General features: G+C 38.4%; 2 protein-coding genes across 2 annotated transcripts in view; one reads left to right on the top strand and one right to left on the bottom strand.

The window, feature by feature from the left end:
- The window catches only part of spg11 (SPG11 vesicle trafficking associated, spatacsin), a 393,853-nt gene that overhangs the window by 42,008 nt on the left and 332,116 nt on the right, over positions 1–19,729 (top strand). The gene's annotated exons all lie outside the window — the stretch shown is intronic.
- Positions 16,885–18,681, bottom strand: LOC141364213 (GTPase IMAP family member 9-like). Its single transcript, XM_073868311.1, has 2 exons — positions 18,607–18,681; positions 16,885–17,522 (listed from the first exon to the last, which is right to left on the bottom strand). The coding sequence occupies exons 1-2, from the start codon at positions 18,620–18,622 to the stop codon at positions 16,885–16,887; spliced, it is 654 nt and encodes a 217-aa protein (XP_073724412.1). The 5' UTR covers positions 18,623–18,681.

Here is a 19,729-nt window from a genome sequence, read left to right as displayed (position 1 = left end):
GGCTCAAACCGTATTACATAGCTTGTATCACTGCGCCACTGTTGTTGTGTACTGTAGAAAATAACTGTCAAAATGTCGGATTTTGTTGTCAATTTTGATTTATTGGCTGGGCTAATTATATTATATTGTATTAATTATAATCCTCATAAATTGAACAATTAATGGCGATATCCAGATAAGTGTCAATAAATATTGTTGAGTTTTCTTGTTAATGCTTCCGTGAGGAGTAGTTGTACCGTATATTATCCACTGGGTGGCGATCACTGATCAGTGGTGGCGATCTTACACAACATAAACACTGATGCTTTCACTCAACACTTTAAAACTCAAGTGTATTTTTTGATCAGCGATCTGAATCGGATCTCTAACAAAAGTCATTCACAGAAATGGAATTATCCCAACATTTTGCTCAAAATTTGAGAGGATAAAAGAACAATTGAAGGTAGGGTGAAACGTTTTTATTTTGTTGTTTGAAAGCAGAGGGTCTGTTCTTTCATTTGATATATTGTATGTTTATATATCTAAAGAAGAACATTTTTCTGGAAGGCATTAATGTTTAACTAAAGCTGGGTGGCAACTCTTTTAAAAAACGCTGGCAGGGAAAGTGTTAAGCATGCTTCCAAGCATATTTGATCCACACGTCAACAGTTGCACGGTATAAATGTTAATGTATAAATTAGATGAATGTTGATTTATGAAAATAAACACCACAGTCTTAATGAATCATATTTTCATTGTGTCTTTGCTCCGTCTGTTTTGCTTGGGAACCGCTCTGTTGCAGACACACTTGAGTCTGAGGAACTACTTTGTTTGGCGGAAGACTAATATCTGTACTAATATAATTACAACTTATTTGCTGTGTTTTATTATATGAAATCCTGCTATACATAATTTGAAGCAACCGTTTTATAAACGCAGTGGGCCCCGCGAGGCGGTGGGTTGCCAGTGCATTTTGTAACGGCTAAGGGCTCAGTCACACCAAAAGCGTTTATGGCAGTTGCAGGCGCCTTTTTTGAATGATATTCTATGGGCAGGGCGCGTTTGCGCGCTGTTTATGCGCGCCGAGCGCCTTGCGGTTTTCTGCCGCCTGCCGCGCACGCGTTTTTGAAGGAGCGCTGAGAGCGGAGGAGCGCCTGACGTCATTCGCGTCTTCCATTGTCCAATCGAATGAGGGGAGAGGCGGGCCTTACGTTGTGGCGAGGGAAGTTTACAGTTGCTTTGAAGAACCGGACTCCACTCGCTCACTCTCTCCTGCGTGTTTGTGCTCCTCTTATCCTCAAACAAGGTCAGAGCAAGCGCCCTCTTTTTAAAGTTTCTGCTAATATGACAGTTAACAGCAAAAGAGCGCTCACGCTTCAATATTTGATTGACAAGACAGCTGACTCGGTGGTTGCTTAGCAATATGAAAAGCCGCGCTGCACTGCTCTTTTTTAAAAAAGGCAGTGCGTCGCGCCTTGCGTTTGCAAGCGTTTAAGGCGCTTTTGGTGTGACTGAGCCCTAAGGGGGTTTTAGGCACTCCGCTTCGCGTCGTGCCTAACAACGCCCCTTAGCCGTTGTGGAATGCACTGGTGGCCCACTGCTTCTTGGGGCTTATTGCTTTATTTTAATCTACAAACAAACAAGTTAACAATATCAAAAACTATTTTTTATTAATTCCCTGGAAACAAAATATTTCCTTAAATTATAAACTTTCTTATGTTATATTTTTAAACTTGTGCAATTTTCTCTTTATTTCCAGGTTTAATAATAAAACCTTCACTGATTGTCAGTCTTGTCTGAGTCTTCGTACATTACTGTCATTGGATCTTATTGTTTGATCATTTAGACTTCAGCTTGTGGTGATGTTTGTGTTATTGGGATTCATTTACAGTGAATATGAGATTGTCACAAGCACAAACAAACTTTGATAGCGAATATTTGAGTTGGATTTTCTGCTTTTCTGTGCTTTGTGAACCATGCACATAGTATTTTCTTTTTAAATTTGTATCATCATTAGGTTTATTTTGAGGATTAAGAGAGGTTGACTGCAGATTTCTCACTTCAGTTTTTCTTGTTTGTTCCATAAGGATACACAAAGATACAAATGCCGATGACTTTAGACAACTGAAGGTAAATTTCACATTAAACATTTAATGCCCGCATTACATTTCAAACCCGTATGACTGATTTTGTATAAGAGAACATAAAGGTAATGTTTAGCAGGATGTTTATTCCACACCATTTGAATTGTAATAAACCCCGGACCTTATATTCAATGATGACTTCAAAAGATCTGGAAATCATCTGGATGTCATTTAACAGCTCAAATTCAGTGTTATTGTGTGTCAAAAACATGTAGATCTCAGAGGATAGTCATAGTAGATAGTGATGATATGAGATGGATGGATGATTATAGCAGTCAAACAGACATCTGATCAGTATTATAAACTCATTCAGTCACTGTTCTGTATGATTCTGATGTCATGAAGCAAAGGAGAAAGATGAAGTTATGAAGAAAACCCAAGGTCAAGCAATAAATGAAGAGAAATACTAATGAACATCTGTGATTGTCTTCAGAAACATACAGCACAGGTAATATAATATAACAATATAATAATGCATGTGTGTGGATAACTATTAGGATATAAATCATTCATCAGGCTGTTTATCAGTGGTTAAATTTATTCACAAACTCTGTTTTTTTTATGAACTTTAGAAACTGAAGGTAACATTTTTTTAAATGGTTACATACCTGGTACTACCATAAGTTTATTCTGTGTAGACTAGAAATACTCTTCATCTTTTGATTTGCTTTCTGTTATTCAACAGAAATACTGTGCTGTCCTCTAGTGGTGGACTGATGTTCTTATCAATGGTTAGCTGATAATGTTTATGTCATCCCTCAGAGTTTTCAGTTGTAAAGTTCATGTAAATATTGTAGCTCAGATCTTTTTTTTTTGGGGGGGGGGGTAAGAAATGTTTGAGGTCATACTGAGATCTTTTGATTGTAGACTTTGGTGTTTTAAAAATTTTAAAGTTTGAAAAGCTGTTGACATGTGTGAGTAGTTTCTGTAAAGTAGGAGATGTTAGCAAAGGTCCCAGTTTGTTTCCGTCATTGCTGTGAATGAGAAACAGGAAAGATTTTTTGAGAATGTTGGAAATGTTTAAGGAACGCTCTTAGATCATTAAAAAAACTGGACACCTTTCATGTTGACTGAACATTTTTGAGAATGTTAGAAAACACTCAGGATAACTTCATTATATGCACAAACACTTTATCTGTTTATCTGTGCAAGGAGAACAAAACTACAAAAGAACATTATAATAATTGACATATTAATCAAACAATCAAGATAAATATTATCTAAAATATCTGCACCTGTGCACAAAGCTATAATCTGGTGTGGAAGAACATGACTGTAATGCACAAAGCCTACATCTACACTATAGTGAACGCATAAAAACACATTAAACTGCATCAAAGAGGAAACACGACATGGTTATTATACTAAATGTCAAATCAAACTTTTATTAGGGACACTCTCTCGGTAGAGTCCTGCACAGGTCAAAAACTCCAGCCCTAACCCGGCCCTGGCTCGTAGTGTTCAAGCCCGACAATGCCTGCAATTTTTCAGCCCGAACCCGACCCGACCCAAGACCAATATCAAGCACTTCTAAGCTCTCTCTGATGCGCGCGCTCTTTGATGCGTGCTCTCTCTCTCGGACGCATGCTCTCAGATGTGCGCTGTCTCTGCTACACACGCAAACACACACACGCAAACACACACACGCAATGAGGAGAGACGCTAAAATAAGCCCGACCCGAGCCCAGTCTGTAAAAAAAAAACGGCCCGAGCCCGGCCCAAATGGGCTTAGCCTGTCGGGGCCCAGCGGCTTGCAGTGCTCTCTCGGTCTAAAGTAGCATCAACAAATACACACACAAAGACATACTACATAATTACTTATTTACACGTGTACACAGCAAAATCCCCAGTGTTAAATTAACATTGCTGGGTGTATATCTTGTCAACTAAAACAAACACCGATCACCATAATGGGCACTTTAACCAAAACAGCCAATGTCTAAATCTAATTTAAGAAAATAACTTAAAAGAGAGAATAAAGTTACATATTGCAGATTTTAACTCTGCTTTAGTGTTACTTTTTAAAACTCTGTTAGATTGGGACAATATATACATCCGGCAGTGTTAATTTAACTTTTGTACTAATTTAGCTGTGTACTAAAACACCAATGATTCCACATATTTAAGAAAACTCTGTGCTAAGAATAATAATAAATAGGCCAATACTATTTACAGAGTATGATAGTCTACACATACATCTATATATAAGATTTTGTATCATCAGGTTGGCACACATTTGGATTGCCCTACTCCAGCATGGCAGCATTCATATGCCATCATTATGGCTAAAAGCCTCTGCATTACTGTACTCTCATCACAGATGAGCTAATACAGTATAGTGCTCCTATTTCTGCATATATTTATAAACCATAATCATTTAGTCATCATGTCTCTGATGGTTTATTTATATACACTTTCTGTTTAATGGCTTGTTTGCACAACAACTGCGTTATGTTATAAAATTAATTTACATCAGTATATAAACAATCAATATTTAAAAATATACAAAAATATATATATGTAATGAAATATATTTTAAAACATGTTTACAAAAATGTATTTTTCACCAATATGTATTTTGAAATGTATTTGAAAAAGAAATAGATTTTAAAGCATTTCTATCCAAGTAGCATTGGAAAAAATTGTATGTTATAAAAACCTGTAAACATAACAGGTTTGAAAATAAAATAAAAAATTATTTTAACTGCAAAAATATACTTCATTTTATATTTTATGCAAGCTTTTATATTTTGGCCAGGAAAATATTTTTTTGCCATATGGGTTGTAAAATTATAAATGTATTTGTTGTCCATTAAATACATTTTGAAATATATATTAATATATGAAGGTTAAAACTAAATATATGTTTAAATATTGAGAAATTCAATTCTGTTGTAAACAATAGACCCCTTCAAGCAGTGCTTTAAGTGGCCCAAAAGAGGTACTCTATTTTATTTTTATTTTTTTTTTTGACTCGACTCCTATATTGAAGAGGTTTTATATTCAGCAGTCAACAGACGACCTTGTAAAAAAATAATAAATCCTTTTATAAGTTTGTGGATTTCCTTAGCTAGAAATAGCTACTGAACATAAATAAAATGTGCAAAAGGTAGATAGCCTATGAGTAAAATATTCAACATGGTTAAATGCTAAAACTAGTTGTAGAAAGAGCTTGAAAAAAAACTTTAAAATGACACCAAGACCATGTCTATGAGTTCAAGAATAACAAAATACTGGCCATTTGAAACTCGAAAGTCATCACTTTATTAAGTAAGGGATAATGTAGAGGCAGCCGGTAGTTATCGGGAAATAAGCCCCGACAGTGTGATTAGGACCCAATGTGAAGCGGAGCGATTTTAATTATACAAGTAGTACCGGCTTTGCGTTATTACTTTGGAGCGGTTATTATTTGAAAAGAACGAACCTGCAAATGTCTCAACTGACCAATCAGAATCAAGCATTCCAGAGAGCCGTGTAATAAGTCATATTGTTTTCCATTTTGCGGGTGGTAAAACTACTGTACGCGTTGTTCAAATTCTTTGAAATTTCGTTCACTTGTAGTTTAGCTATTAAACCAAATGTCTATTACAATTTTGTTTTTACTCCGCACATCGCCTGAGGAAATCCGAAGTTACGTCGACGAGAACCAAACTGACAGCGGATATTGTCACGTACATACAAAAGGGTATTGGATAAAGCTTGCATCTGACCTGCAGCTATCATTCTGGCTTGGTGGTATGTCAGCCAGCGAGTAATCTGAACTTGACCTTTTACTACTCAGAGTCTAAAACAAGGAGGGCATATTAATTGTTCATTGTATTTTCATTTTACCCGAGCAGCTTTGGTTGCGCGTTTCACACACAAACACACACCTCTCCAGACCACGGGTGTGTCTCAATCAGCTCCCTTGTTCAGTAGTCAGGGCAATGATCAGAGTCGGCCATTTTAGGGGCTGTCTTATTCCCCAAATCCTTCCAGTGCACTGGAACGTTCGTTCCCTAAAAATTCCCACAATGCAACGCATAAACCAGTGAGCATCGATGGTCCCTATGTTCCCTTACCCGAAATCACGTGACCTTTTTGAAGCTCGCCAACCGAAATCACGTGATCCAACTCAATAAACTTTAGGAGATGTGACAGAACTTGACAAATGTTTGTTTTAGTTTTAAATATAAACACACATCGCTACACAGTGAACCACAATCTACTCAATATTTAAAATAATAGTATTTATTTAAAATTGTAAAAAAATATTATACATTTAAAATTTAATTATATTCCTCCAATTTTATGCACGGATATGTAAGAGAATAATGACATTGTTTTTCACAATGTACTGTTTAATATTAAAGCAACACCAAAGAGGATTTTTTACCTTAAAATAACGTTTCCAAAAAAGTTTCAGTGGTTCATCCACACAAAACAGGGTGAATGGCACTTTCACATTCGCTTTGCAGCCCTCTATCGGCCAAAACCGCACTAAAGAAGTTTCCAACCGTCGGTTAGCGGTCCTGTAGTTCGAGTGAAAACTACAAAAACTTGCTTTAAGGCAGACCTACAATCCAATCAGAGCCAGCTATGCTGAAGTATTTACGACAGTGGTAATGAACAATTACGCTTCTAACCTGTAGGGGAGCAAAGAGCCAGAGTTCTTAAGTGTTGCTTTAAGTCAGAGAGATGTTGGTTTTGCAGGTTGTTGATGAGTAACAGCTGTGAGTGATCACAATGCGCTAAAGCAGCCACATGACAGAAAAATAAGTGAACATTCCCTGCGTTCCAGTTCGTTTTTTATAACCTTCCCTCGCTAACTTCCCTCAGTCTCGTTCACTCGGATGTACGTCATTGCTTACGTTGTACGAGTGCCCACTACTGCTGAAACATTTGAAGTATGTTCAAATGGATTGCCCTAAGCCCTTGATCACATGGAAAGTGGAGACCACTCCCTCCATGTGCAAAGCGCGAGTTGCTAAAGTGATGTCACAATCGTGATGCATTGTGGGATATGAAGTGTACATATGAAGTAGACTCGGCCAAATCGAGGGAGCGAGGGTCTGTCCGTACAAACTTCCCTCGTCCACTTGACAAAGTGGAACGCACTTCAAAATGGCGACAGGGATTCCCCCCATAGATATGTACACTAGATGTCGCCTTGGCTACGGCAGTTCATTGGATCGAATGCGTCAATTAGAGCCGCCATCTTGAAACAGGGGAACCCCGCATCAGCGTCATTGTAGGCAACGGTGTAACAGAAATAAAATCACCATAAATCGTCATGAATGCGATTTTCTTGGTTTTCTTTTGGTTCGTTTCAACATTCAGACATGTATTTAGCATTTAGTCCAGGAAAAAATAAAAGTTTTGATTTTATGAAAAAATACTTTTTCTAACTGTAATGCATAGTGCTAGTAGCCTTAACATCCATACGCAGCACAAAACTCCGGCATCGTCCATGAATTCGAAGTACAGGCGGAGATAGCAGCTTTACCTACTGTAGATACTTCCTATGACAAGAACCCTGTTCCAAGATGGCGGCGGTTTTGACGAGCCCCAAGGCGACATCTAGTGTATATATCTATGGATTCCCCTGAGGGGAAGTGTTTAGGGAAGTTCGCGAGTGCGTGTCTAAAACTGGAGTGGAACGCACACATTGTCCCAATGTGGAGTGAGCTAGGGTCCTTACCAGTGCCCGAACCTGTGTACACGATATACTGATTCACGATCTCGGGAGCTAGGGAACGAATTGAGACACAGGGAATGTTTTTTATATATATTTAAAAAAAACTGCATTCCTTTCACTTAAATATTCTCAAAGGTTTTGTATGTAAATGTTATTGCAATTATATTCGTCTCTAAAAATACAATATAGAAATTATAAAATGGAAAGCTAAAATATTATTCAGTAGCCTTCCCACCCCACAGTTAAGTCAAGACTGGAACATTGAAATGATCAATTAGATTAAAATAAAATGTGACTCTGAATCACAAAAAAAACAGTCATAAGTACCACAGGTATATTTGTAGCAATAGCTAACAATCCATTTTATAGGTCAAATTTTTAGATTTTTATTTATGCCAAAAAGCTTTAGGATATTAATCCAGGACTAGGCATTTTTATTATTCTCATCCTTACATTTACTTAAATTTCTTTAAATCTAGGGCTGGGCCGTACCAATTTTTCATGTCTGATACCGATGTTGATACCATAACCTTGAGTATCTGTTGATATCGATCCAAAACCATCTCTATCGCCCCTTTTAAACAATTAGGCTGCAAATAACACATTTGTTAGCCCTACAAAAAGCATCATGCTTAAACAGCTACAGAAGAAATGTTTTACTGTGCAAAAAATGACTCAATGAAACATTGTGCAATACTGCTGCTTCATTTTTATTTAAATGTTTCAAAAAAATCATAACAATTTTTAATTAGTCAGCACAAAAACCATTGTGTATGTAATGTTAGAAAAGCACGTTAGAAAAATGTTCTGAGGACATTAATATAATGGTGAATGGAACGTTTCAATAACGTTTTTAAAAACGTTCTTATTAATATAACAACAGACTAAACCTTTCTAAAAACGTTTTGAATAACGTTCTTATAACCAAACATTAACATTAATACCACGTCTAAAAAAACTGGACGCTTTTAACGTTCTAAGAACGTTAAAAAATAAATGTTTTCCAAACTTTCGTAAGACGTTACGGCAACGTTTTTTTTAATGTAACGTTGGGTTCAGGGGCGTCGCTAGACCCCTTTTACTGGGGCACGTGCCCCAGTGTAAATCTCAAGTTTAAATTTTAGCAGTTAACTAGTGCAATCCTGTACAAAGACAATCGCGGCAAAAATGGATCTATATTCAATGTAGTTACCCGATTTACGTTTGTAAAAGCGACGAAGCAGTCGCATTGACACATGCACGCACGTATCCATGTCCGCGCGCATCTTTGCGTTCATCTGCACACAACCGCATTCAAAAGGTGATGCCACGCAAGTGAGTTAGCTTATGAAAACATGACGAGACTAAAGTTTCTAAATAATAATGCTAATCTTATTTTGACTCGATCATTATTGGCTTCTGTAGATTCTCTAGGACAATAACTTACATAACAGTTAGCAGTAACTATGACTCAGATTATTTAGTATAGTAGTCATAAAATGGTTTCTTAAAGGGGGGGTTTAATGGTATTTCAAGCATTCTGACTTATTAACACAGTTATAGAGTTGTTTCCTCATGCTAAACGTAGGCAAAGTGTCAAAAATGCAGTTGGGCGTGTTTCAGAGTATTTCTGTGCCGAATGCACTTCGCCAGGGTTCGTACAAGTTTCGGCTAATTTTTTTCGATTACGGTTCTAACTGACGTTTCAGGGGTTTTCGATACGTATCACTTCTTTATATGGGCTTCCGCCAGAAAACTTCCCCCGGAAAACCCCGCCCAGCCGTCAGTCAGCGGGAGACGCTAGAGCTTGCTAACAGCTTATCACGCCACTCAGCCTTGTTTAATTTCAAAAGTCAACAATGGCACAACAAGAAGTGTGTTTTTGGATGTAAGGAGAAGACATCCAGCCTTATGGAAACAATGGATATAGTTTATTATCCGGATTAGCAGCGGAGTTTTGCGTGTGTGTTTGATGCGGTGGATTTTCAGAACCGGGTCATGACGAGTTACACGTGGTAAGTAAGACTTCTGTCTTATGTTGGAAATAGGCGCGTGTATATTATATAAATGACACGAACATGTAGTGAATCATAAGTTAAAACAGTGTTGTATAGTGTTGCATGACTCGTACTCGCTCCTCCCTTGTTATAACTCCTCCTTCTTCATTTTTTCGTACGTTATCGGAAAGATTCGGTAAAGCTAATCTTTCTTTTATAAATCTGATTAAACTAAAGACTCTTCAGAGATATAAAGGATGTCATACTACTCTATAGGTACTCCAGATTGATATCAGAAATGCAGAAACAGCGTGTGTTACGTGAGCTTTAAAATATTCTTGTAAAAATATTCTTGTAAAAATAAGTTATTAACCATTGCTAGCATTGTATAATGTAGAAAATATTTCTCTGCTGTCATTATTTCCAAACATTTTATGCCATTTATGCCTCCAAGCATGTTAATAATGTTAGGTATGATGAAGATTACACTTATCTATCGTATATATGTATCTTTCGCAGTAACTGTTGCACTGTAGAATAGTGGGTTAAGCAAAGGACATTGTATTTGTATAGAAGTGTTGCACCCTTCTTGCACACAGCACTCTAAAAAAACAAATGGTGCTATATAGCACCAAAACTGTTGATTTGAATCGTAATCATAGAAGAAACGTTTTTAGTGCCATATAGCACCGGTGAAAAACCAGTGAAGCACCTGTGCAGAACCATACAGGTGCCATATAGCACCACTATAGCACCACATTTGGTTCTACATAGCACTATATGGTTCCACACAGGTGCCTCACCGGTGCCACATGGCACCAAAAACGGCTCTTCCATGATTACGAGCAAAGAACCACTTTTGGTGCTATATAGCACCGTTTGTTTTTAGAGTGGCAGGCTTTCAAAAAAAGTCATCAAAAAATGGGGGGCCTGTGACCCAGTAGAGCTTTATGTCTAGCAACGCCCCTGACTGGGTTGGTATCGGATGGGATTGTGTCACAAGTCGGGGTGGACCCAGATGTAAATAAGGTCACGCCCCTTTCTCCACCTCGAGGAGATTCCCAAAGCCACCCCAATGACCAGACACACAAGGTAAGCATAAATTAAAATGTACTTTATTTAATTACTTAAAAATGATAAATAGGGAAGGGAAACGGGGAACTTAAAATAATGGCCACTCTAGGCTCTCCTCCTTCACCACCAACTGGATCTCCACACAGTCCATTCTCCGAATGTTCCTTCTCATTCTCCTTTCTCTCCACAGGTGGTCGCTAGGACACAAAGACACTATTACTGAAACTTCGAGTATTTCTCACCGGCTCTGCTGCTTACAGCTTTCTGGGTAGGTATCGCGTTCACAGTCTGTTCTTCACTTATTCACTCTCGTTCTTCTCTCTCTCCACAGGTGGCCGCTAGGACACAAAGACACTGTTACTGAGACTTCGAGTATTTCTCACCGACTCTGCTGCATACAGCTCTCGGGGTAGGTATCACGTTCACAGTCTGTTCTTCAATGATTCACTCTCGTTCTTCTCTCTCTCCACAGGTGGCCGCTAGGATACAAAGACACTGTTACTGAGACTTCGAGTATTTCTCACCGGCTCTGCTGCAACAGCTTTCTGGGTAGGTATCACGTTCACAGTCTGTTCTTCAATGATTCACTCTCGTTCTTCTCTCTCTCCACAGGTGGCCGCTAGGACACAAAGACACTGTTACTGAAACTTCGAGTATTTCTCACCGGCTCTGCTGCATACAGCTTTCTGGGTAGGTATCGCGTTCACAGTCTGTTCTTCACTTATTCACTCTCGTTCTTCTCTCTCTCCACAGGTGGCCGCTAGGACACAAAGACACTGTTACTGAGACTTCGAGTATTTCTCACCGGCTCTGCTGCATACAGCTTTCTGGGTAAGTATGGCTTTTTTTCCTCCGTAGGTCAGCAGAGGGGCGAAGGTCACACACCACCTCACCGGGTCGAGCGCTGCCCTATCTCCACTGCCCGTGGGCCGATCGAATCCTGGACAGGGGCGCCCCTTTGTAGGGACCGCGGGGGCGGCGGACTCTTTCGCCTCTGACTCTGCGACAAAAGACAGACACAGGTAAGTGTACACCACGAATACTTCCAATACTTCACTCACAGCCCTGGACAGCTCTTGGTCCGCGTCCCTTCGTCCTCCGAAACAGCACACAGCGTATGGTAGCAGAAATTTCTGAGGTCGTTAGCCCCTCCGTCCTCTGCCCAGTAGAGAAGATGGATGTACGGGGCTTCGTCTACAAGATACACAGCAACCCACAGCAAATACACAGCACCACCCCAATGTGAAAGCTTATTATTTGTAAAGTCTCACTCACCACGCTATAAGTGCAACACCACAAGGAAAAACGCCCGGTGTCCTCCACTGCGCTTGGGCTAAATAGGGGCGATGGCAAACACGACCGAAATAAAGTCTCGTTGCTGTGGCTGTTTTGGATCTATGCTTCCAGCGGCTCGCCCACCACGCTATTATAGGGGCAGGGCCGCCCGTTTCCTCCTCGAGGACTCCAACGATCACACAGGTTAATCTCTGCAGTTTACTCCACACCAAACAAGTATACTCACAGCGGATAGCCTTTGTTTACGTTGTACAACAAGGTCAGTTTTCTTCCTGCTTTACTCCTTCAAAAGTACTGGTTAAACCAAAGTTCCTTTCTACTCATCGGATTTTCCGTTTACTCCAGCAGGTCCACCGTCAACTACAGTGAGAGAGGGAGAGAGAGAGAAATACAGACAGCCACCACGTCTAACAATGAGCACAGCTCCGTTCCTCAGCACACACTACGACTTCCCCAAGAAGCACACGGGGTGCTCCTTTAAGAGATCCACAGCTCGCCCTTCTTTCACCTCCTGTGGCTCCGTCTTCTTTCCGCGCGCTCCTCGCGCAGCCCGGATCAACAGAGCCTTCGGGCTCTTCAAAGGGTGCGTGTCTCTTCCTGCCTTCGGCAAAGGAGCTTTCCCCGTGTCAATCGCTACTCGTGTCCATTCCCTCTCGTATCAAGCCCTCTCTTTGTGTTACAACAGAGCTATTTATTCCCCACAGCCTCCAATCACCATCCGCTTCATAATGTCTTTCACCTGTGGCTCGTAAAGCCCTAATTTCGTTTCCCTGGAAACCAGGAAGTGAGAAGGTCCGTCCTCAAATGCAGGCCGGTGGGAAACCTTCCGGGCGGAACCAAACTTCCCTAGCTTTGGTTCCGCCCCTGAAAAGATCGTCACCTTGTGACAATTGTACTTCCTGACTTCTACAATATTCGATCTGGCCATTTTTTGCCAATATCGGACTAATATCGATATTGCATATCGTATTGGCCCACCCCTATTTAAATCCACAGAAGATACATTTTTATGCTAACATTTTAGAATGTTACACTATGCAATGGTAATGTTGTAATGCTAACATTTTTAATGTTTTTAGAATGTTCTGCTAAAAATACAATTATAACGTTTCAATACTACCATTTTAAGAATGTTACATTACATACACAATAGTAACGTTTTCAATGCTAGGGTATGAAAAATGTTCTGCTAACTATGCAATTATAACGTTTGCAATGTTACTGTTTTTAGAACGTTACATTACATAAACAATTATAATGTTTTCTATGTTACAGTTTTAAGAACGTTATATTACATACACAATAGTAACGTTTTCAATACTAAGGTGTGTAGAACGTTCCACTAACAATACAATAATAACATTTCTAATGCTACCGTTTTAAGGACGTTACATTACATACACAATTATAATGTTTTCTATGTTACCGTTTTAAGAACGTTATATTACATGCACAATAGTAACGTTTTCAATACTAAGGTGTGTAGAACGTTCCACTAACAATACAATAATAACATTTCTAATACTACCGTTTTAAGGACGTTACATTACATACACAATTATAATGTTTTCTATGTTACCGTTTTAAGAACGTTATATTACATACACAATAGTAACATTTTCAATACTAAGGTGTGTAGAACGTTTCACTAACAATACAATAATATAATGTTTCTAATGCTACCGTTTTAAGAATGTTATATTACATACACAATATTAACGTTTTCAATACTAAGGTGTGTAGAACGTTCCACTAGCAATACAATAATAATGTTTCTAATGCTACCGTTTTAACTCTTTCACAGCCATTGACGAGATATCTCGTCAATTAAGAGAAAACGCTTCCCTGCCAATGACGAGATTTTCCGTCTTTCCGCAATACCGTTATTATCCACCAGGTGCCGCAACCTTTTAAACCCGGAAGTATTGCCCTATGGCAAGCTGCTGCATGTCCGTGTCTGTTTTAAAGATCGCTCTGAATGGGATCTCTATAAAAAGTTTGTCGCAAAAAAAGAATAATCTCTGCTTTTTGCTCAAAATGTGGTGTTTTTGCAGAAACCTACCCATGTTCAAAAGCTGATTACAAAAGAAGGTAGGATGAAAAGTTTTTTTTTTTTTTTGAAAGCAGATGGCCTGTTCTTTCATTTGATATATTGTATGTTTATATATTTAAAGAAGAACATTTTCTGGAAGGCATTAAACTTTGGTGAAAATCATGAAAAACGCTGGCGCTGGCTGGCAACTTTTTAAAAAAATGCTGGCGGTGAAAGAGTTAAGGACGTTACATTACATACACAATTATAACGTTTTTTATGTTACTGTTTTAAGAACGTTATATTACATACACAATATTAACGTTTTCAATACTAAGGTGTGAACGTTCCACTAGCAATACAATAATAATGTTTCTAATGCTACCATTTTAAGGACGTTACATTACATACACAATTATAACGTTTTCTATGTTACCGTTTTAAGAACGTTATATTACATACACAATAGTAACGGTTTCAATACTAAGGTGTGCAGAACGTTTTACTAGCAATACAATAATAACGTTTCTAATGCTAATGTGTTCAGGACGTTTATTAAAGGAGCATTTCACCCGTAGAAACATTAATCTTTTTTAAAAGTGTATCATATTTGTAGTCGAAATGTAACATACATTTAGAATTTGGTGCCTATTTGACTGAGAAAAGGGGTGTTTGTAGTCTCACTCCCTCAACAAAGATATTGCACTTCCTTCTTTCAATGATGCAAAATGATGATTTTTACATCATTGAAAGAAGGAAGTGCAACACTGAAGTCTGTATTTCTCCTGTCTCAGTGGCAACTGAGAAAATGAAGCATGATCATTCAAAAACATGACTGGGGTTCTAACTATACAAAGCTAAATGCAAATGGGTGAAGTGTCCCTTTAATTGCAGGTAACATTAGAGAAACGTTCTACTAATGTTATTGCAAGAATGTTATTGGATAACTTTGGGAGAACCTTTAGAGAACGTTAGCCAAAGTTACAAGAACGTTACCTGTTAGCTGGGTGGTAGATACTTCAAAAATCAGTAGTGTATCCATGAGTTTCCTAGTACGAATACACCTCTTTTCATGCCGTGGGCGTTGTACCAAGATGAATCTAGAAATCTACTAATATAACGTTGAGACTGTCACATTTTAAACCATACATTCTCTAACCAGCACAGGTTAACTACACACCATACTGTGGTTTGGAGATGTTGTGAGCATTTCTGATGACGTTTTAATTCTTCAGATTGCAAAATGCAGCAGCAAGGAGCCTGCGACAGCACACAGATGCTTATTATGTCTGCGGTTGCGCTGTTGTGTCTGCCTTACTTATTAATAAAGTAACATTTAACACGCTCAAAACTCTTTCAAACCGGTGAAAAGTGACATGGTTGCGGCACAGGACTGATAATATTGTGCATATTAAACAGATAAAAAGACAATTAACAGATTAAAGCTGCAAGCAGCGATGGAAGTGCCCTCGCATGCATGTGCACCGCCACCCTATGGCATTAGTTAAGCAGTGAACCAGGGGGATATGAATTAAAGTGGGTAAATATAGGTGGATATTCAAAGGAAAATTGATGTGCCACACCACCTGTGTGCAGCAGGTCGCGCTATGACTGTACCTGATTATAGTTATATTGACGTGTTCAGGCCGGGACCCTTAACAAATGTGTGAAGTCTGGAGCAGATCAAACAATGTATGCCTGAATGACAACAGCTTCATGTTTCATGGGGAAACATCACAATTTGCCAGGCCGCCACGGACACGCCCTTCAACGAAAAGTCAAGATCGTCGCAATATATCATCTTAAAGTCCATAAGATCAGTATGACGAAATATGATAATAATTTGATCAAATCTCTAAGAGCAGTAAATCATAGCGTAAAACATGTCATTTCCGGCTGCCTCTAGGTGGCGCTATAACTGTAACTGCAAATTTGCATGGAAATGTGTTCAGGCCAAGACCCTTATCAAACATGTGAAGCGTGGGTCAGATTATACATTGTATGCCTGAGTTAGGACAACTCCCTGTGTCATGCCGAAAACGCCAAAATTTGTTAGGCTGCCACGGACACACTCTCCAACGAAAAGTCAAGATCTCCACAATTTAACATGGCAAAGGCCTTTAGATAAGACTGACCAAATATGATGATGATCGGATTAAATCGCTAGGAGGAGTCCGTTAAAGTATGACGCTTGGAAATGTAAAAAAATGACAGAGAAAATTAAAAATGGCCGACTTCCTGTGGGGTTTAGAGCTTAGCTCCAAGAGACTTTTCGTACGTTTTTTTGTAGTGGGGGGGGGGCTGTTCTCTTGAAATTTTGCAGGTGGCGCAATCGAGCCATTTCTTCACGCCCACTTCTGACGCCTATACTACATGTCAATTTTCGCCACTTCTGACGCGTGTGCAAATTTTCATGAGTTTTTGGGTGTGTTTAGGCTCTCAAAAATGTGATCCATTTAGGAGGAGAAGAAGAAGAAGCGGAGCAAAAAACAATAGGGTCCTCACACCCCGGTGTGCTCGGGCCCTAATTAATGGTTCTTTGATTTGGAGGTTGCAGGTAAAATCCATTTTGCTCAAACAACTTAAGGGAGCCTGTGCCCCTTTAGTTTACATTGGTCATGACTTCTCTGTTGAGGGGTACTTTATGCCTATTCCTCTTGCTGCTGCAATTAATGTTACCCCTGCTTTTTTGCCAAAACTACTCCATCATTTCCAGTTAAACTTCCAGTAAGACTTACTGTTCTCACTCTTCTTAAATTCCTGTGGAGTGTTGTAGTGTCCTCCGTTGTTTGATACCATTCTCTCTATCTTCTGTATGAGCTCTGTGACCTGATCTCTGTTTTGTCTGTCCCTATTGTTAAATGCATGATATCTGTCACCACCACAGCTGTTAACTAGTACCTGAAGATCTGTTCTTCCTCTGATAAACTCATCTAAAGATCTATTCTCAAGTGCATCAGCATGAGTGAAGAGAATGAAAGTGTAGCGTAAAGCATATTCTCCAAAGAAGTCTTCAATCCATTCCATGATGTTTCTTTCTTCATACCTGAGTCTCACATCCAGTCTGATGACAAGAAGAAATGCATGAAGACCAGGAAAGGATCGTTGGGCACATGTTTTCATTTCAGCAATCAGTTTGTCTTCATCCACTGATGTTTCAAACAGTCCTGGAGTGTCAATCACTAAAATGTTCCGGCCCTCCACCTCTGCTGTTTCAGTGTCACATGATGGAGGGGGAGCATCCGGTGGATTATTCTCTCTGAATCTGTTGTTGAGGTTTAAGATGGTGTTTCCTGATGCACTCTTGCCTGACCCAGAGATACCCAGCAATGCAATCCTGAGAGCTGCATGATAAAGTCAAAGTCTTTATGAGAAACTTACTGAAGAAAGTCATGAAGGTTTAAAAACACACAATTAGCTTAAACAGTGATTGTAGTGTTTTAGTAATTACATTTTTTGTCCGCCCCACATTCAGATCATGTCTATATTGTATCGGTCGGTCCAGGACTTTATCCGTATGTCTATACAATGTGCAAATCTGGTACAGTATCTGGACGTCTGACTATGACCCGTTTTGGACATCTGTGCCCGCTTGCGTAAAAGCATAAGCTAAGAAATCCCTTAGATATAAGGTTAAGGGTACCCTTAATGAATCATGGGTTGTGAGAAAAAACCTAAGGGTTCAGTTAAGGAACCAGTCTGTCAATAAGTATTTACCCTTAAAAGCTAAAAGTTATTTTAACTTAAAAATTAAGGGTTCATAACATATCCCCTAACGTCAAACATGGTGGCTGATTTCATGGTTATTTAAAATTTCATGGTTATTTAAAGGGAACATAGCGTGAAAATACCACCTCTTAATCTGAAAAGGTATTAAAATAATGTAAACTCTTTATATGAATGAGTGTTTATACACTCTTAGAACGGATTTGTCAAAAACACATTAATGTTTATTTGTGTTACTTTTAACACAACTTGTGATTTATTTTAACACAAAATCAACAACAAGCAATGTGTTAAAATTACACATAATGTGTTAAAAGCATAACACAAAAAGATGTGTAAAAATTTAGCCTACATATAAAAATGTACTGCTCATAAATAAGTTCCACCTTAAAGGGGGTCATATTAAGAGATTTTTTTAAGATGTAAAATAAGTTTTTGAATGTGAAGTTTTAGCTTAAAATACCTTATAGATAATTTATTATATCATAGTTAAAATTGCCACTTTGTAGGTATGAGCAAAATGTGCTTTTTAGGGTGTGCTTTTATAAATTTAAACTTTTGGATCTGTGTCGGTTCCTTTGATTTTGTAGCTTGCATCCTGATTGGATGCTGAACTTTCTTTTCAATAAACCCTATAAAAGTTCTAAAACTAAACAGTAACTTTGATTATTAAATGTGTAAATGATTGTCAGGAGTACATACCAGGTGGGTAATCCATGCTTTCTCTGCGTCCTGATGTTGAACAATTTCATTAGATGTTTAAATGAAAAGAAAAATGGAGAGAAATGTGTGAGCACATTAAGAGCCAAACAGTCGTACAAGTCTGAAAATGCACACACATCTGTGATATCTGATAAACTGTTGATATTAGTAAGATAAATTCAGACCATTTGCAAATAAATAAATACAAAATTAAATCTCTCTATATTTTGCTGCCCTGACTGTGCAACCCAATATCACAAAATGATGTACCTATAGGCACGTATGGACCAGCATATGACAATGTCACCCGTTGCCGTGTTTGAGCGTGAGCATGTCACGCTTTTCTGTTTGTGTCACTGTCACGTATTGGTAACTCAACTTTTTTATCCTAATTTCTTACCATTGTTGCTTCGCTTTAGGGTTAGATATACATAAAATGACATCGCTACCCAAACCCAACTCTTACCCCAACATCAGGCGACAATTGGTTAAAGTTTAGAAAATATAAAAGAATAAGTCTTGTAACTTTAATACTTAAATACTTAAAGTGAAATACTATCGCAAGCACCAAATCTAACCCGAAACCGAACGTGCCTATAGGTACATCATTTTATGATACAGGGTTGCACTGTGCTATATATTTAAATGACACATTTTATTTGATTGCAAACAGTGGAGTATTAAAAATAGCAATGTAAGAATTTTTTTTTCCTTGTCTATGGTCAATGCTTAAGAATGTACTTTGTGTCAGAATGTGCCAGGCTGGTTTTGGATCATATCTAGATTACCAGGTGAACAACAACTTTATTGTGTCTTCCTTGTTCTCTCACTGCAGAATGCTTTATATGTCAGACGGTCTTTTGTTTTGTATGGGTGATTTGAGCACAAAATAAAAAAAAACTTACCTGGAGGCATTATATATACACTCATCCTAACAGTATCAGTTTAATCTGCAGAATAAAGGAAATGTTTATGTAATAAGTGTCGTGTTGTATGATAAAACTTTTCTGTGCATATTTACAGTAATTAACTGGCAGCAGCATCACAAGGCACGGTTTATTTATAGCTTTTTTACTTTATTTAGAATTACCGTGTAGTAAAGCTATAGGAGTTTTAGGACACT

The sequence above is a fragment of the Misgurnus anguillicaudatus genome, chromosome 6 (assembly GCF_027580225.2).
Source record: "Misgurnus anguillicaudatus chromosome 6, ASM2758022v2, whole genome shotgun sequence".
Classification (NCBI taxonomy): domain Eukaryota; kingdom Metazoa; phylum Chordata; class Actinopteri; order Cypriniformes; family Cobitidae; genus Misgurnus; species Misgurnus anguillicaudatus.
Note: the sequence above shows the minus strand (reverse complement) of the source record. Positions and strands in the feature narration are given on the sequence as shown.